The sequence below is a fragment of the Panthera tigris genome, chromosome E2 (assembly GCF_018350195.1).
Source record: "Panthera tigris isolate Pti1 chromosome E2, P.tigris_Pti1_mat1.1, whole genome shotgun sequence".
NCBI classification, from domain to species: Eukaryota; Metazoa; Chordata; class Mammalia; order Carnivora; family Felidae; genus Panthera; species Panthera tigris.
The window spans coordinates 18,181,560-18,207,090 of record NC_056674.1 but is presented as its reverse complement, the minus strand read 5'-3'; the positions used below and the strand labels follow the sequence as shown (position 1 = coordinate 18,207,090).

At 48.8% G+C, this 25,531-nt stretch overlaps 1 protein-coding gene and 1 pseudogene across 1 annotated transcript; one reads left to right on the top strand and one right to left on the bottom strand.

The window, feature by feature from the left end:
• Positions 1-10,922: 10,922 nt before the first annotated feature.
• Positions 10,923-20,641, bottom strand: LOC107181046 (annotated as a pseudogene).
• On the top strand, positions 19,549-21,629 carry FFAR2 (free fatty acid receptor 2). The gene is made up of 2 exons (XM_042969078.1): positions 19,549-19,639; positions 20,633-21,629. Exon 2 carries the CDS (start codon positions 20,640-20,642, stop codon positions 21,627-21,629), a length of 990 nt encoding a protein of 329 aa, XP_042825012.1. The 5' UTR covers positions 19,549-19,639; positions 20,633-20,639.
• The last annotated feature ends 3,902 nt before the right edge of the window (positions 21,630-25,531 follow it).

Here is a 25,531-nt window from a genome sequence, read left to right as displayed (position 1 = left end):
GTGTGGCCTGTTCTGCGTGGGCCAGGGCGGGCAGGAATGAAGGCAAGACAACTCAGGGAGGGGCATCTGGTTGTGGCTCAGTCAGCTGAACATCCGACTCTTGATTTTGGCTCAGGTCATGATCTCACACTTCAGGAGTTCAAGCCCCGCATCAGGCTCTGCACGGACAGTGTGGAGCCTGCTTGGGATTCTCTCTCTCTCTCCATCTCTCTCTGCCCCTCCCCTGCTCATGTGTGCTCTCTCTCTCAAAATAAATAAATAAACATTTTAAAAAATTAAAGAAAAAAGACTCAGGGGGAAAAGCAGCACTCTCCCTTCCCAACGCTTTCTTTCAGGGGAAGTTTGTGTCATTCACACAAATCTAGAAAAGTCATGAATAGCTATAGAAAACTGTAAAAGTGGGCATCTGGGTGGCTCAGTCAGTTAAGCATCTGACTCTTGATTTCAGCTCAGGTCATGATCCCATGGTTCATGGGGTCAAGCCCCACATCTGGCTCTGTGCTGACAGTGCAGAGTCTGCTTAGGATTCTCTCTCCCTCTCTCCCTGCTCCTCCCCCCCCCAAAATAAATAAATAAACATTAAAAAAATTCTAAAAGTAAAATGATGCAAAGGAAGTGAGGCAAGAGACACAGCGAGCAGTCTCTTCCCTTCTGCTCCTACTATCTGGAAAGTGGGCCCGTGTGGGAGGACAGTGAAGCCTGCACAGAGAGAATGGAGGGGTAAGAGAGAGATGTGAGGTCCCTACAGAGGCTCCTGCATCAGGAGGCCTCCCCGACCTCCCTGAAAGCCAGGGGAAGAGTGAAGCTTTGACAGACAGGAACAACACACTCTTGCACTCCAACAGGTAACCAGAGGGGGTCTTCAAAAACCATAAATCAGATTTCACTTCTCTGCCCAAAACCCTTCCATGGCTTCCTATTACTTTGAACATAAAGTCTGACTCTGCCCGTGGGGACTACAGACCCCTGCACGATGGGCTTGTCCTGCCCCAGCCATGCTGGCCTCCTTTCAGTTCCTCCACCACACCGTGCTCTGCGCTGCCCCTGGGCCTTTGCACAAACCGTCTTGTCTGCCCAGAGTGCTCTTCCTCCGGCTCTTCACCTGGAGAGCTCCTTCAGGCCTCTCCTCAATGCCACTCCTTCAGGGAACACTTCCTTGCCACTCCCAGCACCTCCCTCTCATCCCAGGTAATTCTATTACATCATCCTGTTTTATCTCCTTCAAGGAAAGTGCCATGACAATAAATACCTTCGATGTTTATGGATATACTCTTCTGTCCTCCTTGCCCCCACTACCAGGTAAAGTCCACAAAGGCAAGGGCCGTGTCTGTCTTGTTTGCTCCTCTATCCCCGTCTGTTCGTGGGGAGATGGGATGCATGACCTGGTTGTCACCCTGCCCTCACTTGCCTAATCCAAGAGACTTTTGGGATTTTCCGAGGAGCCTAGGGCTGTCCTGGGCCCGCAAAGTTCAGAGGGAGGTGACTGGAGAGAAGAGAGGAGGTGGCAGAGAACATGTGTGGGAGCAAGAGCGGAGCTGGATTCCCCCAAACAGCGGCGGGCTCTGTGAGGCCACGTGGCCGCGGAACACTTTTCTGGGCAGGCTGGGGGCCCTTGGACCCGAAAAACAGCGGTTCCCAATTTCTACAAAATGTGCTCTGCTGACCAGGGAATGCCGAGTGATGCAAAACCAGAGAGGAAACTGCTCTGGCTGGACCGTGCCAGGAAGGGAACAGGAACTTCACAAACTTGACATTGTCCAGGGTGGGGGTGGAGAGGAAGGGAGGTGAAGAAAGACCAGGAGGAAAAGGTCAGCTGGTGACCTGAAAGAGGCCTCCAAAAGAGAAAGTATGGCTGCGTGGATCCTGGATGTAAAAAGGGGCCTGGGAGAACAGTCAGAACGTAGATTCGGAGAGATCGATCAGATTCGCAGGGGCAGAGATGTGGAGAGAAGCAAAGAGGGCCCCACCGCCTCAGCAGGGCCCCGCGAGGGCTCTTCCCCTCTGACACCTGACGCCTTGGATGGGAGGGCTCTGCGGCCCAGGAGAGAACAGCCATGGAGGTGTTTGCAGGCCTGCGCCCTCCGCCCGAAGCCCCGACGCCTTCCGGGGGGCGGGGGGGCGGGCACCGTGGGAGCTACCCCACTGTTTGCGTCTGGGGAGGGGAGGGGGGTGCTGGAGCACACGCCACAGAAGCACCGAGACTGCTGGAGGACTCAGTGGAGGGTGCCTCTCTTGGGACCAGTGTGATGAGCGTCAGCAGGGCAGAAAAGCAAATGGGGTCTGGAGGTGAACGCGGGCAGATGCTTACACAGGGGCCAGGCCACACAGGAGCCCCAGGTGGGTTGGTCCGTCCCTAGCCGGGCCAGGAGCGTCTTGGCCCATCCGGTCCTCTAACTCAGTGGTTCTCAAAACAGTGTTGAGACACACTGGTGTGTGGCAACCAGAGGCAAGAAATGCAGGTCAACGGTTCATAGTAATATTGAAAGGACCGGGGTTTGTGAGTTTAAGTAAACAAAGAAATGAGCGGATACAAGGTAAGCCGCACTACTGTCACTGCCAGTTACAAGTGCTCCATCACTTTCTGGAGTAAGCAACAAGGGGGAACATCGCGGTGCAGGCTGGAAATTGCGCTGGACCTGAGCACAGCAGGTCCTGACACAGAACTTCTTCCTTCGGGGCTTTGCGAACGTGCCTTTCCCACCTCACTTCCTGGGGTTGAGCAGGGCTGACCCAAGCCCTCGGCTACAGCGGCAGGCGTGTGCGGCTGGCCAAACCGCTCTGAGCCTGCAGGCCCGGCCGAGAGATCTCGGCCGGGGCCTCTGGACGAGAGACGCTCTCCGCACAGGCTCTGACCCTGTGCTGCCAAAGGCCACTGTGCAGAACGATCCCACTGAGGCAAGAGTCACCCACCTCCTCTCTTCCCGAGTTTGCCCTTCTCAGGGGAGCCCGAGAGGCCTCTGGGGGAGAAAGAACGGGGCGCAGGTGCAACTCACAGATAGTTGTGCCCGTTAGCTCCCGACTTCACGTGGCGGGAGGGCACTTCTGAAACTGCAAAATCCTGCAAGAACACGTCTTATCCAGCAAGAGTAGAAGTGGAAAGTCTGAAGCGTCGAGGAGAGGAATCAGGGAGAGTAAAGAGTCAGTCCCTCCTGAGACACAGGATGGGGAATCGGACAAGTAGGATCTTTACCCCATCAAGGAACTCCACTAATGGTTCTACTAGGGAGTGGGAGAGGAGGCACCAACGGATGTTTCAAAAAAGCAAATGGGAGACTAATAAACAAAAAGCAGAAGCGGATCCATGAATCCGGAGAACACACTGATGGCTGCCAGAGGGAAGAGGGGGGACGGGCAAAATGGGTGAAAGGGAGTGGGAGATACAGGCTTCCGGACGCGGGATGAGTAAGTCATGGGGATGAAAGGTGCGGCAGAGGGAATACAGTCAGTGGGCTTGTAACAGCGCTGTGTGGTGACAGAAGGTAGCTGCATCTGTGGTGAGCACAGCAGAACATCTAGACTTGTCCGATCACTATGCTCTACACCCAAAACTAATGTAACGCTGTGTGTCAACAATACTTCAATTATAAACAAACAAACAAACAAACAAGGCAAATGGTTCAAGTTCAGTCAGTTAAGTGTGAGGAAAAGGAACATAAAATCAGGGAGGTGCCTTATCCTGATTTTTTTTTTTTAACTCAAGCAGGACTTTCTCAGAGAGCCTCACCTGATTCCACAATTCTCTTCGTCTATGATGAGTCTGGCAACTTCATTCACATCCCTGGCTGAATGCTGCCGGACCTGCCGCTTCCACCCTTTCAAGGCAGCTGAGGCCTTGCCTCCTGGCCCAGTCCAGATGCCTCTGACAAAGGAAAGCTTTGCCTTTGCCTGGTCTTGCCTCTGTTTCCAGAGCAGCATGCTCTGTGGCCCACGGATCTTGGCTGGACTGACATGGAAGGATATGGCAGGGCAGCTTTCCCGGCCAACTGATCTCCCTCTGTCCCCCACGTGGGCAGCTGGGCTCCCGGCTCCTGTCTCCCAGTGCTGTGGCTGAGTTCTTTCACTGGGAGATGAATGGCACTTGTATCAAAGCAAATGCAAATATAGGTAATGTAAGACTTGCCCACAGATAGCTGCCTGGGATGCTAATAGAATGCCCGCATCTGATTTTGTGTTCCCAGGACAAAACTGACCTCTGCAACTGGTCTGAATTATATTGATCCAACCCCAGGGACTGTGGAACGAGACAGTAGTGTGGCTGATGGCAATTCTCTGCGTGGTACATTCTTTCCCATGTGCTGAGGTCTTCCCTGAGAACAAGGCCCGACGGGATGGCGTAAGTGGAGATGTGCTCTTCTTTAGGCATCTGTCAGGCCTTTGGGGACGTGATGCAAAGGCTGCAGAATTGGGGGAGAGAGGGCTCATCTGCAAAAGCTGTACAACTCCAATTTGGAAAAGATTACTGGTTTCTTCATTTAGTAAAAAAGTCTGATTTTTACCAGTGCACTCAACCCAGCTGAAAGGCTGCTTCCCAGCCTTCTTTACAGTCAGGTGTGGTCATTAGACTAAGTGCTTGCCAGTGAGTTATTAGCAGAAGTGTCGTGTGGAACTTCTAAGAAGTCTAAGAGATTGAGAAGAAGTGAATGTTTCTTCTTCCCTTCCTCTTATTCTGCTTCCAGGAACACAGATGTGATGGATGGGGCTTCAGCTTCCCTTATGGACCATGAAGACAAAGGCTACTACTCTAGGATTGGTAGGGCAGACAGCTAGAAGAGAATGGGTCTTTTTGAAGTCTTCCTGAGGCTGTCAAAGACAATCCCGGGTGCCCTGGACTACAAGCCTCCAGGCTGCTTTTATATGACAGGGGAATATAATTCTGTCCTATTTACACAGCTATTACTTAGAGTTATTCTATTACACACAGTAGAATCCAGTCCCAACTGACTGGAGTTTCAGCTTATATCAACTTCACACAAACTAAAAATTCTGTGTTCAGTTTTGGATGACGTTTTAAGAGGAAGGTTTTCAAAATGGAATCAGAACAATTTAAGAGGCAAAGGAGAGCAGTAATATTACCAAAGCAACCATTAATTTGGCCTTCTTCTCCCTCCCTTTTGTTCCTCTGTATCCATCATGTTTTCCTTCCAAGATTTATGATGGTTAATATCCCTCTCTTAGCGGTAGAAATTGGAGTAGTGGTTATCTCAGAGGCGGGAGGCTTGCTCTCTGAGCAGGGGCACAAAGGGGTCTTACAGGACATTGAAAATGTTCTGTATCTTGACCTACGTGATAGTTATACAAACACATACATAAGTTGACGGTTATCAGTTGCATCTCTAAGATTAGTAGGCTTTATTGTATATAAATTACACTTCCATAAAAGCAATTTATAAAAGTCCTTTCTCAACCCCCACACCTTTTTTTTTGGAGCTTTTAAAAAATATTTACTATTGAGATATAGTTGACATACCGTGTTATATTAGTCGCAGGTGTACAACATAGCGGCTTGACAACTATACGCTACTCAGTGCTCCCCACGGTAAGGGTAGTTACCACCCGTCACTGCACAACATTTTTACGATATTATTAACTATATTCCCTGTGCTGTACTTTTCATCTCCGTGACTTGTTTATGAGGGGAAGTTTGTACCTCTTAATCCTTTTATCTATTTCACCGACCCACCCCCCCACCTCACTCCCCTCTGGCAACCCCCGTTCGTCCTCTGCATGAGTCTGTTTCTGTTTGGTTGGTTGTTTTAGATTCTACATATAAGTGACATCATGTGGCATTTCCTTTTCTCTGTCTGACTTATTTCACTTAGCATAACACCTTCTAGGTCCATTCTTTTCTATGCCTGAGTAACATCTCATTGCACATGTATACCACGTCTTTATCCATTCATCTATCATTGGATACTTGGGTTGCTTCCCTATCTTGGCTATTATAAATAATGCTGCAGTAAACACAGGGGATGCATATATCTGTTTGAACTAGTGTTTTCATTTTCTTCGGGTAAATACCCAGCAGTGGAAATCCTAGATCATAGGATATTTCTATTTATAATTTCTTGAGGAATCTCCACAGTTTTCCACAGTGGTGGCACCAATGTGCACTCCCACCAACATGCACGGGGGATCCTTTTTCTCCACATCCTCCCCCAACACTTGTCTTTTTAACACCAGCCGTTCTAACTGGTGTGAAGTGATATCTCATTGTGGTTTTGTTTTGAATCTCCCTGATGATTAGTGATATTGAGCATCTTTTTATGTACCTGGTGGTCTTCTGTATGCCTTCTTTGGAAAAGTGTCTATTCAGGTATCTGCCCATTTTTTAATTAGATTGTTGGTTGGTTGGTTGGTTGGTTGGTTGGTTGGTGGTGAGTTGTCTAAGTTCTTTATGTATCGTGGATATTAATCTTTTATCAAATATATCATTTGCAAATATCTTCACCCATGCAGTAAGTTGCCTTTTTGTTTTGTTGATGGTTTCCTTTGTTGTGCAAAAGCTTTTTATTTTGGTGTAGTTCTAATATTCTAATAGTTTATTTTTGCTTTTCTTTCCCTCACCTGAAGAGACATATCCCTAAATATGTTGCTAAGAGTGATGTCCAAGAGATTACTGCCTAGGTTTCACTTTAGGATTTTTATGGTTTCAGGTCTCACATTGAGATCTTTAATCCATTTTGAGTTTATTTTTGTGTATACTGTACAAAAGTGGCCCAGTTTCATTCTTTTGCATGTAGCTGTCCAGTTTTCCCAGCACCTCTTGTTGAAGAAACTATCTTTTACTCATTGTATATTTTTGCCTCCTGTGTTGTAGGGGGATTCACCATATAAGTATAGATATATTTCTGGACACTCTATCCTGTTCCACCGATCTATGTGTCTATTTTTGTGGCAGTGTCATGCTGTTTTGATTAGTATAGCTTTGTAGTATGTTGTGAAATATGGGATCGTGGTACCTCCAGCTTTGTTCTTTCTCAAGGTTGCTTTGGCTCTTCGGGGTCTTTTGTGGTTCCATACAGATTTTAGGATTATTTGTTCTAGTTCTGTGAAAAATACTATTGGTATTTTGATAGAGATTGCATTGAATCTGTAAAATCATATGCCTCTGTATGTCATCACAGATATTTTAGTCTTAGAAGTATTTTTCCTCCCTATTATGTACTATTCAAGATTTCTATAATTTTGACATTCTCCCCTTCTTCTTCACCCAGTTTAGTCAGATCAGGAAAAGGCCCAGTTAATATTCACTTTCCCAGAAAGCCTTGCAGCCAGGGGTTGTCATGAGATACAGCGCTAGCCAATGAGACATAAGAAGTCTGCTAAGGAGGGCTTCTAGAGAAGCTATCATTTTCTTGGTTACAAAAAGGGATAGATTTGGGCAATGATGATATGTCAACGTAGGTTCATCATTGTAACAAATGGACCACAGGTCGGGGATGTGGATAATGGGGGAGGCTGTGCATGTGTGGGGGATACGGGGACTCTCCATGGCTTCTGCTCAGTCTTGCTGTGGACCTGTTTTACAGAATAAAGTCACTCAGTCATTCAGCTCACATGTCCTTTACTCCTTATACTCTCCACCTCCTATTTGCTCAAAATGTAGATGCTTTTCTTAAGGTCATGGAGCAAAAAGTCAAATCTAGGGATGGTGAAGCAGCAAGCTAAAGCCCGGGTTGTTGAGGACCGCGTCTGAGAAGCTGCACCAGCCTTGTGGCCTTCATGCACCCCTGTTTCCTTCATGCGACAGGAGAAGGAGAAAAATGTATGTGTTTAAGCCTCTGTGGTTTGGGTTTCCAGGTTCATTAGAGATCTAAGGCTTTTAGCTTTGTCCGTGGCAAGGACACAGGGGAGTCTTAGGTGCTGATTCGCTGTGGCTTCCTATTCCAGCAGAGCAAGGGCCCAGGGGGGAAAGAGGGAAGCCCTGAACACGAAGACCCGGTCTGTGTGCTCCTCGCCCTACCTCTCTTCACAAAAGCCTCACTGCTCACTGAGGGATCTGAATTCCTCTGGCCACCGAAGGAGCTGGGGGGGGGGGGGGGGGGGAGGTGTGACTCAACATGTAGATTTTAGTTCATATAAACTTTTCGGAGAGCTGGTAGTAAAGTATTACGTCAACTGCACTGCTGTTTCTCAATCTATTTTTAACCAATTTCCGTTTATGATAAACACAAACTGTACTTTCTATAGTCTGTGTTAAGAAAATCAGGGCTTTCCCTTCTGGAAAACTACAATTTTCAAACCACATGTACTACCGTTTTCCCCACCCAGGAATTTCTGACACTTTCCCCCATGCCTCTTGAGATTCTCTGGTGAAATCTGAGTTTCCTAAGATTCTGCAAACTGGACAGAAACCCTGGCAGTTCCCATGATGCCACACCTCGTGGGGCCAGGGGGTGGGGGGACAAGGTGCATATGGGACAGAAGCAGGTAAAGGGGAGGAAAGCAGAGGAAAGGCTGGGCTGGAAAAGGAACAGAGCACCGGTTTCACCCTGAGCTGGCTTGACTTCTGCAGGATCAGCCAGCATCTGACTGCAACCACATCACAGCTTCACTGAGGAAACCTGTAACACTTCCACCGCTAAAGACTCTCTGCCCTTCCTCCTTGGCTCATGGTCAACACCGAAAGGCAGTCCAAGCTAACAGCCAGCTGCCTTCTGCTGTTTCAAAGGAGGCCTAAGCCGCTGAAAGCTGCCTGGAGGTCTGGGCTGGAAGCTGCGTGTAGCCAAGGGGACCGAGGGTGGGGGGATTATTAGTCCTGTTCTTGGTCTGAAGGTCAGTTTTACAGGGACAGCAGACAGAGAAGCGGGGTGGAGGAGAAAGGTCGGACAGCCTCTTCAAGATTCTATAAATAAAGGAACAGTCTCCTCCCAAGTTCTTAGTCCTGTTTCACTATCAAATCCAGATCCTTATAAACATGCATGCTCATAAATACTAAATGACAGTGAATTCCATAGAGAGCAACAGTAGACGGTATCTCCCCCCTATTCTCTGTGTATCCAAAGTGGTTAAATACAGGTAGGGAGGGAGGGGTTAAACAGGACAGCCCCTGGGATCTGGGGTTAGAGCATGAACCAGAACACGTGGAAGGGATCCCAGGGAACTAGGGTGGAAGGTCATTCTGTCATGGGTTCAGGGAAAGAGTGAAGGCCCAATGGCAGGAAGCCTGGTGACCATGCAGACACTTTAAGGGAAGCAGATGACATGATCTTATACCCTTGCCTATGCCCTTGTACCCTCCTGTGTGGGATTTCTACGACTTCTACAGGCTGCTGGGAGAGATGGTTCTAACCTGGACCCTCCTAGCACAGGGGGAGCAGAGTCCAGCAGTGAAGACCACGGACTCCTGAGCCAGACTGTCCGGCTCCCAAGCTCAGAGTTCAGCTCTTCCATTTACCAGCTGTCTGACTTTGGGCAAATTTTTTAACCCCCACCCCCATACCTCAGTTTTCTCATCTATAAAATGGGGATGAGTGTGCCAAACTCATAGAATTTTTTTATTGCCTATATTCCCTATGCTGTACTTTTCACCCCCATGGCTTATTTATTTTATAACTGGATGCTGTACCTCTTAATCCCCTTCAACCTATTTCGTCCATCCCCACTTCCTCTCCTCTCTGGCAACCACCAGTTTATTCTGTTTATGAGTCTGTTTCACAGAACGTTTTCGGGATTAATGAGTTCATCTTTGCAAAGCTCTTAGCATAGTGCCTGACACACAGTATCAGAATGGGCAGTAAATGCTGGGGCTGGTGTATTCATTTCCTGTGTCTGCTATAACAAATTGTCACAAACACAGTGGCTTAACACCACAGAAATTTAGTCTCTGATAGTTCTGGAGGTCAGAAATCCAAAACCAGTATGGTAGTCTAAGGAAAACCCATTCCCTGCCTCTTCCATCACCTGGTGGCACTGGCATTCCTTGGCTTGTGGTCTCATCACTCCAGTCTCTGCCTTGGTGATCCTGTCATCTTCCCCTCTTCTGTCTGTCTGAAATCTCCCTCTGCCTCCTTCTCATAAGAATATCTGTGATCGGGGCGCCTGAGTGGCTTAGTTGATTAAATGTCTGACTTCGGATCAGGTCATGATCCCGTGGTTCATGAGTTCGAGCCCTGCGTCAGGCTCTGTGCTGACAGCGTGGAGCCTGGAGCCTGCTTCGGATTCTGTGTCTCCCTCTCTCTCTCTGCCCCTCCCCTGCTCGTGCGCTCTCTCTCTGCCTCTAAAAAAATAAATAAACATTAAAAAAAAAAGAGTATCCCTGATGACCTTTGAGGACCACACAGATTATGCAAGATAACCTCCCCACCATAAGATTCTTCATCATACCCGCAAAGTTCTTTCTCCCCATGTAAGGTGACATTCATAGGTTCCAGGGATTAAGACACGCATATCTTTTAGGGAGACCGTTATTCAGCCACCACAGCTGGTATTATTGGCCAGAGGCCTGGAGTCTGATTAACAGCAAGCAGGTGGACCGAGTAAAGGAAGGAGAGGTCTCTGCAGAGGGAGGTCAGGGTATGGTTACCAGCAGTGGGTGGCAAAACCCACGATGCCCGCTAAGGAGTCCAAAAGGGGCAGGCCTGAAGAATACTCCTGGGATGCTAGTTCTGGGCTGCACCTTCTTGTTCCTCCCCTTCAGTGGAGCACCGGCACTGGGGATGTGGGGGGCCAGGCTGCAGAACTGGAGGACACTGCTTTTCTTTTTTAATTTTTTTAAAATTTACTTTGAGAGAGAGGCAGATCATAAGTGGCGGAGGGACAGAGAGAGGGGGAAACACAGAATCTGAAGCAGGCTCTGGGCTCCCAGCTGTCAGCACAGAGGCCGATGTGGGTCTTGAACTCATGACCCATAGATCACGACCTGAGCCGAAGTCGGACGCTGAACGAACTGAGCCACCCAGGCACTCCCTCATAGGCACACATTTTCAATTTCAAGGTGTTTATTTTATAAAAGTTTACATGGCAATACCTGAGACAGCACTAGAACAGGCACTTAATACACACTCACCGACGAGATTAAATACGTTAACAGAGAAATACAAACAAAACTGGGTCAGCAATCAAGTTTAGAAGGCAGTGAACTTTCCCAAAAGAAGGAAGACATTCAGTGTAAGAGTACAGAACACTTAGGGCAGGGAAAATCAAATCTACAGCCTTAAAACCCATGGTAGAGTTAATGTTTGGGAGAAACTTAGAATTACAACTCCTTTCGTGATCTCCAACAGGATAGTGCAGATTCTCAGGATAACTAAGAAAACATCACTGATATCCTTTCCCTTCACAATTGGGAGAGAAACCACTGTGCGCATGACAGGGTCACCTCCCAGGCTTCATGTATCACAATAATTATCACGTCTAGTGTGTGGGCTGCTGCTAATTCTTCTGTTTTAGCCACGCTCACTGAAAAACTCTTATTAGACTTCCTGCTAAAAGAGCAGCAACGGCAACAGCTAGAGCCATTCCACGATAGAGAATCAGTTGCTTCACTGTCAAAACATCCCCAACGGTGGCCACCGCATACCGTTGTTTTCTTCTATTACCCTTAGCTGGGTCTGGCTCTCTGATCTGACGATATGATATCAGGTAAAATCGCTCCATCGGTGACTTCTTTTTCCAACACAGGCAGATCCGTTGGTGTGGCGTGGGCTCTTTGATCCCTTTCACCCCAGCTCGAACCTGTGCCTGCTCTGCGACTCTCTTCCAGTTTGTCCTCCAGACGAGCACCAGACAGAAAAGGGCTTGAAAGAAGACACAGACTATCAATCCAGACCAGAGACCTATCATCCCAAGTTTTGCGGCAAACATCAGAGATACTCCGATGGGAAAACCAAACACATGATAACCGATGGTGTTCACGATAGCACCAATCTTTTGTTTTCCTATACCTCGTAGGATTCCACCACAGGCGCCTGCAAGGGCATCAAATAGCTGAAAGGGAGCAAAGATAGGCATCACTTGGCTCACAAGGTAAAATAATAGCTCTGTCTCCGGTAAATATATAGGCAATCACATCCTTCATCGCCGAAAGTAAAATGCCCACGACGAGAGTACAGACACCCGCACACAGGAGAACGGTGATGCTAGAGTCCCGAGACTGCTCAGCATTCCCTGCCCCCAGAGCCTTGCCCACTCGGACACTGGCCACCACACCAAAGCCAAGGGGCACCCTGTAGGCTACAGAGGCCAGTTCGTAAATGATGGCCTGGGCCCCGAGCTCTGTCACGCTAATCAGTCCTGCAAGGAAAGTTCCGATCTCAAAGGTCCACTATTCAGTGCACACCGTGAACATACTGGGGACAGCCGGCTGGATGCAGGAGCCCCATTCTTGGAAACAGTCCCAAGTCCACCCTCTCCAGGTATTGATGTGGATTTTTTCCCACCACGTGTACAGGAGAAGGAGAGCACACAGGAGCAACTGGAAAGTGCTGTCTGCCCAGGCAGATCCTACCACTCCAAGGTCCAGGGCATAGAGCAGGAGGGCATTCATGCCCACATTGATCACATTTGCTGCAATCCCAGTGATCACCTGAGGCATGATGATGCCCTGACTTTGTAAATATCTTGTCTGCAGCTGAAACAGGAATGCTGCAGGAAGAGCACGAATGAAAATCATCACATAAATCTGGGCTATCCTGGAGACTTCGGGTTCTTGTTTTAAGAGCAGGAGGATACGGTCCGTATTGATGAAGGTGGCCCAGCAAGGAAAGCAACACAGCATCAAGATGAGGATTCCTCTTTGGAGTGTGATTCCCCACGCGTTTTAGGTTCTTGCCTCTGAAGGACGGAGACATCAGCCTGTCACAAGCGGAGGCCAAGCCAGTTCCAACTGAAATCCCAATAACATTCACCACCGATACCGCAAGAGTAACGGCATCCAGCTCGACTTTGCCCAGATGCCCACAGAAGATGGAACTGACGACGCTAATCAGGAGGATCATCAACTGGGCCAGGAACACTGAGCCCTCGAGGGCCGCCAGAGCGGCTGCCTCCTGCCGCACGTTGGCTCCGCAGGCAGCCGTGCCAGCGAGGGGCGTCAGGGCGGCTCGGTGCCTTCCCGGGGCGCGGCGGCGACGGCAGCTGCAGGGGGCTCCGTGCCGGCGCGGGGTGGAGGACACTGCTCTTGACTTGAATCACGGGAAAGGCCGGACAAGCAGCATCTAAAAGACGGTAGGGGCACCTGGGCGGCTGAGTCAGTCAAACATCTGACTCTTGATCTCAGTTCAGGTCATGATCTCATGGTACATGAGTTTGAGCCCCACGTCAGGTTCTGTGCTGACAGTGAGGAGCCTGCTTGGGATTCTCTCTCCTTCCCTCTCTCTGCCCTTCCCCCACTCACGCTCTCTCTCTCTCTCTCTCTCTCGAAATAAATAAACATTAAAAAAAAGATATTTAAAAGAGGGTGCAAGCGGGGAAGGGCACTACGCAAACCAATGGGGGGGCGAAATGTGCCGGCACAGGACAGCAATGAGATCTCAAAGTCTACTTGGATATACCGGTCTAGAATCATCTTCTTTCTCACTCCCCCGGAGAGCTCCATTTCTCTCTGCTGTCCTGTAGCTCTTCCCACAGTGTGATTTTATCTCAAGTTGCAGACCCCAAATCCACTGATCTCTGCCTGCACTGCCACATTCTCCTGAATGCCTGCCGTCACCGGTCCTCCCCTGGGTGGCCCCGACCACTTCTATTCTCTCTCCGCTTCCGACGTCATCCCTCTGGAGACCACGCAGATCATTCCTCACATAGCAGCGCACACATCCTACATCTCATCACATCACTCTCCTCTTACGGCCCACAAGTGACTTCCTACTGCTTACGGATGGAATCCCAAGTCCTTACTAACACCCGTCTGGTCTTCCACGGTCACGGCTCTAGCTTACCACGCTCCAGTCACACCAACCTCTCTGCCTCCCTCCTCCACTGCCCATGAACGTGCGCGTACATGCGCATGCAGACACACACACACACACACACACACACACACACACACGTGCTTTCTGCCTTCCTGCACCATCTGCCAGCTCCCCCACCCAGACCCCTCCTCTGCCGGAGTCTCACAGTGGCCAGCCCCAGAATCCGGCTCAACCTCTCAGGGGTCAGCTAACGGTAACTGCAGAGATGGCCTCCCCGAAGCCTCCGGCCAAGGAAGTCCCTGCCACGCGGTGACCACTGCCATCGCCCCGTTTCACTTCCTTCACAGTGTCTCTCTCTGCATAAAGACTCCCGTGGCACATAGGCTCACAATCTCTATGCTCTAGCATGTAACCACCCTCCGGGAGTGTGAGACCGTGTTTATCTTTTTGACCCCGTGCTTGGCACAGATCCCACCACATCCTAGAGAGCAGGCACATTTTCGTTGAACGAATGAATGAAACAACAGCTCTTCATTTACCGTTAGTGCCTTCCCCTTCCCTTTTGAATATTTTATACCCATACCTCCCTCATATTTGCTAAGCAGGATCTATGTCATAAAGACACATTAGCTTGAATTATCGATACTGGTGATGAGGAAAGATCCAGGCACCTTCCCGCAAAAGTAACGGGAGTGCCTTAATCTACAAAAGAGCTCGCAAGTGATTCCCGGCTGGGATTTCTTATGACGGTCCCAGAAGAAGCTAAAATGAGGCAACTGCAAACAAGTAACTCAGAGCTTGTGAAAATGGATTTCTCTCCATTCCAATTCTTCCGCTTATCCATCCACACATCATCCAAGAAATAATTATCAAGTGTCCAATATGTGCCAGGCTCTATGCCAGACCCTGGGGATACAATGGTGAGAAAAACAGCCATGTTCCCTGCCTTCACGGATAGTTTCACAAGGGAGATGGACACTAAGCAAATCCTCCCATGATAAAGGTATTATAACAAACTGAGATACACATGTGCTGTGAAGGAATTGTAAAAGATGCTACGAGGGCAACAAATAATTGGAAAATAAAGTCCTAAAAATTCAACTTGTAAGAGCACCAAAAATAGCTAAGAATCAATGCAAGAAATGACGTGTAAAACCTCTCTGCTGAATATGAGGAAACACTGCTGAGAGAAATTCGACACCTAAAGAAATGGAGATATGTCATGTTTCCTGGATTGGCAGGCCCAGTGTGATTCCAATGTCCACAGTTCCAAATTGATCTATGCCTTCAACACAGTCCCAGTCAGAACTCCAGCAGGCTTTTTCGTAGAAACTGATTTATCTGGAAATGCAAATGACCGGGAAGAGCCCAAGCAATCTTAGAAAACAACATGAAGTTAGAGGACTTACACTTCCTGATTCCAAGGCTTCTTATAAAACTACAGTCATCGAGACGGTGGGAGATGGTAAAAGGAAAGACGTTAAGGATTCCTAGAACAGAAGAGAGGTTTAAGAAACAGACCCACTCAGATACAATCAATTCGTTCTCAGTAAAGATACCGAGGAAATTCAACAGGATGTGGGGCTGGATAGGTAGGCAAGGATTTCTTAGAACATAAGAGCACAAAACATAAGAGGAAAACAAAATAAGCTAGACTTTGTCAAAATTCAAAATTGTTTGGTTCTTCAAGAGTCCATTAAGAAAATGGAAACACAAGGCATACAGTGGGAAAAAATATAATACCCATAATCTAACAGATGACCAGTACCCGGAACATAAAAAAGTGGCACAACGTCAACAGTCATCAGGGAAAAGCGAATTAAAACCACAACGAGATACCAGGGCCTGTAATCAGAATGCCTAAAACTTAAGACTAACACCTATCGAGGGGCTGGTGATGCTGTGGAACAGCTGGAATGCCCGTGCATTGCTGGCAGGAATAACAATGGTACAGCCGCTTTGGAAAACTGGCAGTTTCTTAAGAAGTTGAGCAAGAAGTTGACCATACAGCCTAGCCAATATACTTCTAGGTATCTGCCCAAGAGAACTGAAAGTACATATTTGCACCAAGATCTAAACAACAATGTACATATAGCAGCTTTATTCACACTAGCCGAACACTGAAAAACAAAAAAATACCCAAATGTCTAGCAACAGGTGAATGGATAAATAAAATATGAAATATCCATGAAACAGAATACTATTCAGCAACAGTGCTCCGAGAACATGTACTAAGAGAATCTAACTGCACCCAGGAGGTCAGGGAGGGCTTTCTTAAGAAGGAAGCGGGCATCTGAAAGAAGGCTGGGGACTGACTGGGGAGGAGGACTGGGTCATAAGAAATAGAGCGCTGCAGGCAAAGGCTGGGTCATGAGCCCCCGGCAGAGGGAAGGTGGCACGTTTATGGAAGCACGAGATGGTCTTGCAGAGACAGCAAGGAGAGAGAAGAGACGTATGAGTTTAGGCTGGAAGTTGGCAAGGGCCATGCCGAGCAGGCCTTATAGGCCTTGTTAAGAGTTTTGACGTTGGGGTGCCTAAGTGGCTCAGCCGGTTGAGTGCCAGACTTCAGCTTAGGTCATGATCTTGCGGTTTGTGAGTTTGAGCCCCGGGTCAGGCTCTGTGCTGACAGCTCAGAGCCTGGAGGCTGCTTAGGATTCTGTGTCTCCCTCTCTCTCTCTCTCTGCCCTCCCCTGCTTGTGCTTTGTCTCTTTCTCTCAAAAACAAATAAACATTAAATTTTTTTAAAGAGTTTTGATGTTTATCCTCAAGGCAATAAGAAACCTCAGAAAGGATTTTAAACAAGAGGGTGATATAAGTGGCTTGATATTTTTAAAATATCCCACTAACTACAGTATGGAGAACTGACTGTCAGGATGTGAGTGGCTGGGAAGGAGCTGGTCATGGCCCCTGCCAACCTCCTGGTAATAGACTCCGGCTTACGCTGACATGGGACGATGGAGACGGAGAGAGACGGACGCCTTCAATGGGCTCTGAGAAGTGTGGGACTGCATTCAGGGGATAAGGAAGAAGACGGTGTTGAGACGGACTCCAAGATTATGGCTCAGGGGATGGAATGGGAAGAGATCCCATGCCCCAACAGGGAGAATGCTGGAAGAAGGCCTAACTTGTTGGGGAAGGTCAGCTCTGGACACACTCAATTTGAGATGCCTGGGAGACATTTGAATGACAGTGTCTCTCAGGCATTTGGACACGTGGATGTGAAGGCTCACAGAAGCCCTGGATAGAGATTCAAAACTGGCTTTTGTGAAGATGGTAACCGACACTACAGAAATGCATGCAACAGGCCAAAGAGCTACACAGGACCAGGACGAGACAGCGCCTGAAGCCAAGTCTTAAGGGACTCGAACATTTAGAGGACGATCAGGGAATGGTGGGCCGGTGAAGGAAACTAAGAAGTGACCTGAGCAAAGTCAGGGAAACAAGAAGAGCATAATATATGAGAATTCACGGAAAGAGAATGTTTCAAGAAGGCTATGGAAACTGTGTGGAAGGCTAATAAAATAGGAAGAAAATGTCCACTGAATTTAGTTGCATGGAGGTCACTGCCAATCGCAGGATGAGCAGGTCCTATGGAACAACAGAGGTATAACCCAGATTCGAGGGGATGGGGGAGGGTGCTGATTGAGGAATAAGGAAGTAGAGAAAGTGATTATACATAAATTTTAGATAACGGGCCCAACTTCCTATTCTGACAAGCTGGGCTGTAATAATGATGAAAGAAAGCTGAACTTGGGAGGGATTGTGAAAGACATGGTTTTTGTGAAAGCACAGTCCTTGAATTCGGCCTCAGAGGTTGCATTTCCTTTTCATGTGACATAGGTGGGTGTTGTGAGTCATGAGCCCCAAGTTTCCTTTATTTTGTTACCTTCATAACTACCCCAGACATGGAGGAGGGGGTTCAGTGGGGCCTCGCCAACACAGGTGACAGGGTGCAGTGACATGAGAACAGGCACAGGCAGGGGACGGACGGGCCGAGGTAAAGCGGCAGTCCTACTCAACATCTGTGTTCAGGAAGTCTCTGCTTTGCCATTAAATCCAGATCCTCATGAATATTTATAGAAAATCATAAAAGCAAAATGATACAAATAAATTTGGGGGCAAGCACAGATGGCAAAACAGAGGCCCCTTCCCTACCTCAAGAGGAAAATAAGTTCTGGCTTGGTTTCCTCCGTGTGTGTATCTGGACAGGGCTTTGAAGAGCTTCTAGAGGGGCTACACAGACAGGGGGGTAGGGGATGAGGAAAGGACAAGGGTGGCGCAGAGGTCAGGTGCAGCCCACAGGGAGAGGGAACACGTGGGGGGAAAGACACCGAGCCTGGGCACAGCTTCCCTGTAAAAGGGACATCAGGCCTCCTGAACCCCTGACACTCCCCCAAGTCAGACGGCATGGCGGTGGCCTCAGCCTCCGGATATCTTACCAAGTGGCTCAGTCGCTCGGACGCTGCCAGCGGGCTTCCACTCATGGGTACCCACTAAGTGCTAAGCACTGGCCCCTATGCTTTATATATGCTAGCTCATCCACGCCTCACAGAAATCCTGAGATGGAAGTATTCCCATCCACACTTGACTGAAAAGGAAGTTAAAGTTCAGAAATTTATCTGCCCCACTGGCACCCTGATGTTTATAGCAGCACTATCAACAATAGCCAAAGTATGGAAAGAGCCCAACTGTCCATCGATGCATGAATGGATAAAGAAGATGTGGGGTGTGTGTGTGTGTGTGTGTGTGTGTGTGTGTACACATATACACACAATGGAGTATTACTCGGCAATCCAAAAGAATGAAATCTTGCATTTGCAACTACGTGGATGGAACTAGAGGGTATTATGCTAAGCGAAATTAGTCAGAAAGACAAATGTATGACTTCACTCATAGGAGGACTTTAAGATACAAAACAGACGAACATCAGGGAAGGGAAGCAAAAATAATATAAAAACAGGGAGGGAGACAAAACATAAGAGACTCTTAAATACAGAGAACAAACAGCGTTGCTGGAGGGGTTGAGGGAGGGGGGATGGGCTAAATGGGTAAGGGGCACTAAGGAATCTACTCCTGAAATCATTGTTGCACTATATGCTAACTAACTTGGATGTAAATTAAAAAACAAATTAATTATTAAAAAAAAAAAAAAAAAGAAATTTACCTGCCCCAAGGTCACAGTGCAGGGACTTGGGTTTGAGCCCACATCTGCATGACTCTAAATCCCACACTATTTCCACCAGAATAAGGCGCAGGCTAGGCGAAACCAATCTGTCTCAATCAAGAGGGCAAAAGAGACCTGTTGTGGGCAGAGGACAGGAGACCATACAGGGGAAAAAAAAAATTGAAGAATGAAAGAACGTAGGAAACTTCTTTTCTGAAGATGAGAAGAATCACAGAAGAAATTGCCTAGAAAAGAGAAGATCATCTGACTTGAGAAACGGGAAAAATGCCTGGGATTGAAAAAAGAATTCAGGACCTAGGGACAGAGAATCTGGGTCTGGCAGGCAGAGTGAGGGTCTCTGGGGGGCGGGGAACGAAGATGCTGGCGGCGGGTGCCCATCCTTCAGGTTTGAGAGGAGACAGTGCTCAATTACTGACCTTCCCCTCTCCAGTCACATGACTCGCGCTAGTATAAAAGCTTTCTACCAGCAGGTTCCTTACAATTTTTTTTTCCTGTGTGAAATGGGCAGTAGCAGTGGCTAAAGCCCTGTTCCTCTTTCCCAGAAGCTTTCAGACTTTCCTTCAGGACTAATCCCAAGAAGCCACCTATCTGGACTGCAGACAAGGCAAGCAGCTAACCCAGTGCTTGTGCTATGGGCAGTAATGCCAGGATCTGGATTGGAGGGGGAGATGCTGGGGGGCTGACGCAAGTCTGTGAGGAACTGGAGACAGGAGCCAGTGTAGGTGGGATCAAGGAAACAGGCCGGGACATCAAGCCCAGAGAGGGAGGATGGAGGGGCCGGGCTGCATATGGGCAGCGAGGGTTACAAGCCAAATGGAAACTGAGTTGACCCCGTTAAGAGTTCTTCTGTTTATAGTCAAAACACCGGGCTCTGAAGCCAGGTGCTACCTGTGGGCTTTCCTGAATGTTCTCTAGAGTCTTTTAAGGGGCAAGCCCCAAAAGACAGTACTGGCTCACCCTTCCTCCCCTCTGTCCCTCCCTACCTACCACTAGCTTCCTTTTTCCAGTGCAGTCCCAGAGTCTGGTATAGGTCAGGAGAGGAAAAGGTGGAGGAGAATCTGTGTTCTGCAAAAGGAGAGGAAAATGAGGTAGGGAGATGGGCTAGGGCCGGGCACCTGCTTCCTAGGCGTGTGGCAGGGTCCTGTGGCAAGCCGGCACTGGGTCTCAAGGCCTGGGTTTGTTTTCCTGGCATCGGTGCTCCTGACAGACGGCTCACAGCTCTCTCCCCGGGAGATGCCTTTGTGAGATGCCTTTCCCTCCGCAGGCCTCTGACTAAGGGACCCAAGGAAAGTTACGAACTGATAACAGTAACTTCCTGTATCTGTGAGGAGAGGAGAAAGCCAAGGGTTGGTCCCCCCCCCCCAGAGACACATGATGGCGAACGTAATAACTCCTGCTTAATATCCCGCCCCAGGCAAAGTCAATAATTGCTCTGGGCTGTTCTGGCAGGTGGTGTAAGCAAAGCAGTGGTGGCAACAGAAAGGTCTGGCCTGGGAAGCAGAGTGTGGCAGGGAGGATGTCCGCGGCCTGAACCAGGCGAGGGTCCGTGGGCCGTGAGTGGCACCTCCTGACCCTGCCTTTTTCCGTCCTCTTCCAGAGCGACCATGACCAACTGGCGCAGCTCCATCATCCTCACGGCCTACGTCGTCATCTTCCTCACCGGTCTCCCCGCCAACCTCCTGGCCCTGCGGGCCTTCGTGGGGCGGGTCCGCCAGCCTCACCCTGCGCCCGTCCACATCCTCCTGCTCAGCCTGACGCTGGCGGACCTCCTGCTGCTGCTGCTGCTGCCCTTCAAGATGGTTGAGGCCGCCTATAACTTCCGCTGGTATCTGCCCGAGCTGCTCTGCGCCCTCACGGGTTTCGGCTTCTACAGCAGCATCTACTGCAGCACGTGGCTCCTGGCGGGCATCAGCATCGAGCGCTACCTGGGAGTGGCTTTCCCCGTGCAGTACAAGCTGTCCCGTAAGCCTGTGTACGGAGTGATTGCTGCCGTGGTCGCCTGGGTCATGTCCTTTGGTCACTGCACCATCGTGATCATTGGTCAGTACTTGAACTCAACCCAGCAGACCGCAAACACGAATGGAATCACTTGCTATGAGAACTTCACCGAAACGCAGCTGAGCGTGGTGCTTCCGGTGCGGCTGGAGCTGTGCCTCTTCCTCTTCTTCGTCCCCATGGTGATCACCATCTTCTGCTACTGGCGCTTTGTGTGGATCATGCTCACCCAGCCCCACGTGGGGGCCCAGAGGCGGCGCAGAGCTGTGGGGCTGGCTGTTGTGACCCTCCTTAATTTCCTGGTGTGCTTCGGGCCTTACAACATATCCCACCTGGTGGGGTATTACACGAAGAAAAGCCCCCCGTGGCGGGTCGAAGCCGTGGTGTTCAGTTCCCTCAATGCCAGTCTGGACCCCCTGCTCTTCTACTTCTCTTCATCGGCTGTGCGCAGAGCCTTTGGAAAAGGGCTGCAGATACTGCGACATCAGGGCTCCTCCCTGTTGGGACGCAAAGGCAGAGAGACAGCGGAGGGGGCGAGTGGGGACAGGGGTGTGAGTCAAGCCGAGGGAGCACCGAGTTCCGACTTCACTACAGACTAGGGGGGTCCTGGACCTTTGGAGGCACTCTGGGTTACCTAAGAATTGAGCAGGCTGGGAGAGTGGGAGCACGGGTCAGGAATCCTCAGCCCCGATCCACTACTGGGGCTGCGAAAACCTCTCTCAGCAGCTTGGTGTCCCCTCCTGACTGAAGTTTCCAGCCCAAAGGAGCACAGCTCTGTGACAAAAAGAAGAAATGGTTAGGCACAGAAGCACCATCAGACCAGGGTTTCGGAAGCAACGTAGCTAATACAAATCCAGTCCCTGTGATGTAGCCAGCAGCTGGGGATGACCGGGCTCAAGCGGAGTCCTTAAAGCAATCTTGCTATAAAGCTTTGAACAACACCTAGACGCCGGTCTAGCTGTGGATGCTGGAAAGAAGCCAACGGGAAAGAGGTGGATGAGAATACCAAATGAGGTCAAAGAAGACTCAGGAAGGTTATAAGCCAAGGGGGGGCGGGGATTAAGAGGGAGGACTGGAGACTCAGGCCTCTGATGATCTAGGTTTGCACTGTATCTATCGCTTCCACCTGCTGCTTTGTAAGTATGCTCCAGTCGCCTTCGTGTGTGTATCTTGTCTCCCTGCGTCAAACCTGCCGGAGGTCTGGGTCTTGTCTTCCCCCTCCGTGGCACCCCACACGGGTCAGGACGCAGCCTGGCACCCATCAGTCAGAAGTCAACACCGGTGAGCCCAGGAGTACACAACCTGGCCTGGCAGACTGAAAATAAAGACGGTAAAACTCTGCAGCGAGTGTCCACAGTTTTTGTACTTTTCTGCAAGGCTGGGGTGGGCGAAAATGCGATGAAGCAGCACAGTCAGCAGCACGGGGGGAAGGGGATGCATGGGAAACCACAGAAATGGCTGAAGGTCAGGATGTAATGAGTAGAGTGACTGTCGGGGCTGGTGGGATCCCATTTTAGATTTGGTGAATGGAGACGGGACCTAGAAAGAGGATGTGGGGTGAATCCCGACTTCGTGTTATCAGCTGCATCTCAGGGGCCTAAAACACGTAACCCTCGGGCTTAGAAGCCTGCAGAGTTTTCCTACTGTCACGAGTTCTCCTCCAGCAACTCCTATCCTATCATTCCATTACCTACTTAGTATCCTCTCTCCCTGCCCAATCCCACCTTCCTAACTCATCTCTCCCCAAGAAGGAGCCCTGGCCCACTGTCTCTGGTTAACTGATCCCAGCCCCAGCCTGGCGGTCGGCAACAGAGGCTCTACATCAGAACTGTACGAAGAGGTACAAAAATAGTACACGCCCCCCCAGTCCCCCACCCCATGCCAATCTCCTGACTCTTTGAGGGTGGGGCAGCGGATGAGCCTTTAAAAGCCCCCCAGTGATTACTCTAGGCAGCTCGGGAAAGGAATCCCTGGCCTCACTCAGGGGCCCAATCTGTCCAAGAAAATATTCTTCAGAGAGACCCTTCCTATTTGTAAGTCCCTCTCGCCACAACTCCATACTCCCTCATCTTCTGATTGCTTACTTTTCCCACTGTTATAAAACCCCACTCAAAATTCACTTTCTCCAGAAAGACTTCCCTTCTAATTCCCACCCAACTGAGCTCCATTTCTGTTTTCCTTCCTCAAACACCACTGGACTGCTGTAAAAGCCCCAGCTTCACGGTCGCTTGTACTTACTAAGCTGTCCTTGGGCAAGTCCTGACCTCTAGCCTCCCTTTCCAAACCATAATCATGAGGATGATGTATGCCTCCCAGGGTTATTCTGAAATTCCAGTGAGACTGTGCATATAAAGTTGCTGGGAAATTTTACAGTATCACTTAGCTCTAAGAGACCAAACGAAACGAAACGCCAATATGCCCCAACTTAAAAGAAATAAGGTAAGAAAAAATTAGAAATGATGGAAATCGTGTATTAGATAGGTAACCATATAGGATGGTTTAACAGTAATGTGTGAGAAAAAAAAATCTGGGATTTTTCTGCTGACTGTACATCTGGGATGTATTACACCTTCCAAAAACGCTTATTTGATTTGGGGTGGCATTAAAAGAAATAGAGTCTAAACAAGCCAAGACTAATCCCATTTCACTGAGGTCTTAATCAGTAGCATGTTCAGCACCTGAGCTACACATTATTTTTTTAAGACATTAACTCAGGAGTGCCTGGCTGGCTCAGTCAGTAGAGCATGAGACTCTTGATCTCGGGGTCGTGAGTTTGAGCCCCGTGTTGGGTATAGAGATTACTTAAAAATAAAATCTTAAAAAAAAAAAAAAAAAAAAGACACTAACTCAGGGAATCAAGCCCAGAAGAATTAACCAAAATGTTTTGGAGAGTTGAAACCCTATGACGGTGATGATTGAACAAATGCCAGCCACTATTCCAGAGAAGTAGCCTAAGATGATGCAGGGAATTTTCGAAGGTCAACAAGTGAAAGAGAGTTTAAATCCAGGTCTGCCTTTCTCCAAAGCACCTGCTTTTTCGTTGACTCAAGAGAAGCAAGTAAGAGAATGTTGGATATGTGGCTGAACCAAGGTGAGGTCCAGCTCATGGAAGACACATTCTGTGTAGCTCACGGGGGAAGAACAAGGATCAGAGGCAGAAGAAGCAGGGAGCTGCATCTCAAACAGTCAGGGCTGTTTAAAATGGAACTGAGCTAGGGGTGCCTGGGTGGCTCAGTTGGTTAAGCATCGGCTCAGGTTATGATCTCACAGTTCATTAAGTTCCAGCCCCATGTCGGGCTCTGTGCTGACAGCTCAGAGCCTGGAGCCTGCTTTGGATTCTGTGTCTTCCTCTCTCTCTGCTCCTTCCTCATTCATGTGCTTGTGCTCTCTCTCTCTCTCAAAAATAAATAAACACTTAAAAAAAATGTTTTTAATGGAACTGAGCTAACTCACCAAGGTAGTCACCCGCCAGTTCCAGAAATACTGAAGTGGAAAACAGAAAATATCTATCCTGGAACATTGAGGAAACGGACACACCTGGTTAGAGCTGAACCAGTTAAGTGTCAAACCCTTTCCTGCTCAGAGATTCCCAGGGTTTCAGACACATGGCTGCTCTTGCCAATGACAGAAGCGCAAGAAAATCTCCGGTCTGAGATTTTCACGGTGAACCTTTTGCTGCTCACTAACACGTCTTTGATCTGCATGAAGTCATATGATATATAGCACATTTCTTCCCTGGGAAATTAATAGCTCATCTGTCCAACAAATATGTATGGGTTACCTACTAGAAGCCAGATACTTTTCCAAGGGCTGGAGATGCAGAGTGTATAAGAGACAAGGTACCTGACCTCTTGGGGCTTCCATTCCAGTGGGGAAAAACAGTCAATAAGTAAACAAGTAAGCCAGGAAATTTCAAAATGTGCAACTGGTTTTTACAACTGGACTAAAATAGAAACGTGGGGGAAAGTACAATGAGAGGTTAAGGGAGTTTCGAAGATTCTCCTGAGTCAGTGATATTCAGCTGAGAACTGAATGATGAGGAGTTGCCATACAAAGGCCCATGGGAAGAACATTCTAGAAATAGGAACTGCTGATGCAAAGGGAGAGAGGAGGGAGAAAACCTTAGCTTCTCAAAGGCTGAAAGAGGGCCAGTGTGGGGCTAGAGCAATGCTCTGCAAATGTAGGCATGGAGAGTTTGCTAAAGCACAGATTACTGTCTTCCCTCCCCACAGTTGCAGAAATCAGTAGGTCTGGGATGGGACCCAAGAATCTACCTCCAACAGTCCCAGGTGATACTGACGCTGGTGGTCAGTGACCACTTTTTGAGAACCACTGGGCTGGCGTACAGCGACCTGGGGAGAGAGCCATACAAGATGAAGCCGAGGAGGTCAGCAGGGACCAGACCACGCCAATCTTTTAGGCCACAAATAGTCTGAATTTATTCTAAGAGCTTTGGAGACCATTCAAAGGTTCTAAGCAAAAAAGCAGAATGGTCTGATTT

Bases quoted from the DNA above. Each gene is read 5' to 3' on its own strand.
- FFAR2 (XM_042969078.1), top strand. From the start codon at position 20,640: ATGACCAACTGGCGCAGCTCCATCATCCTCACGGCCTACGTCGTCATC.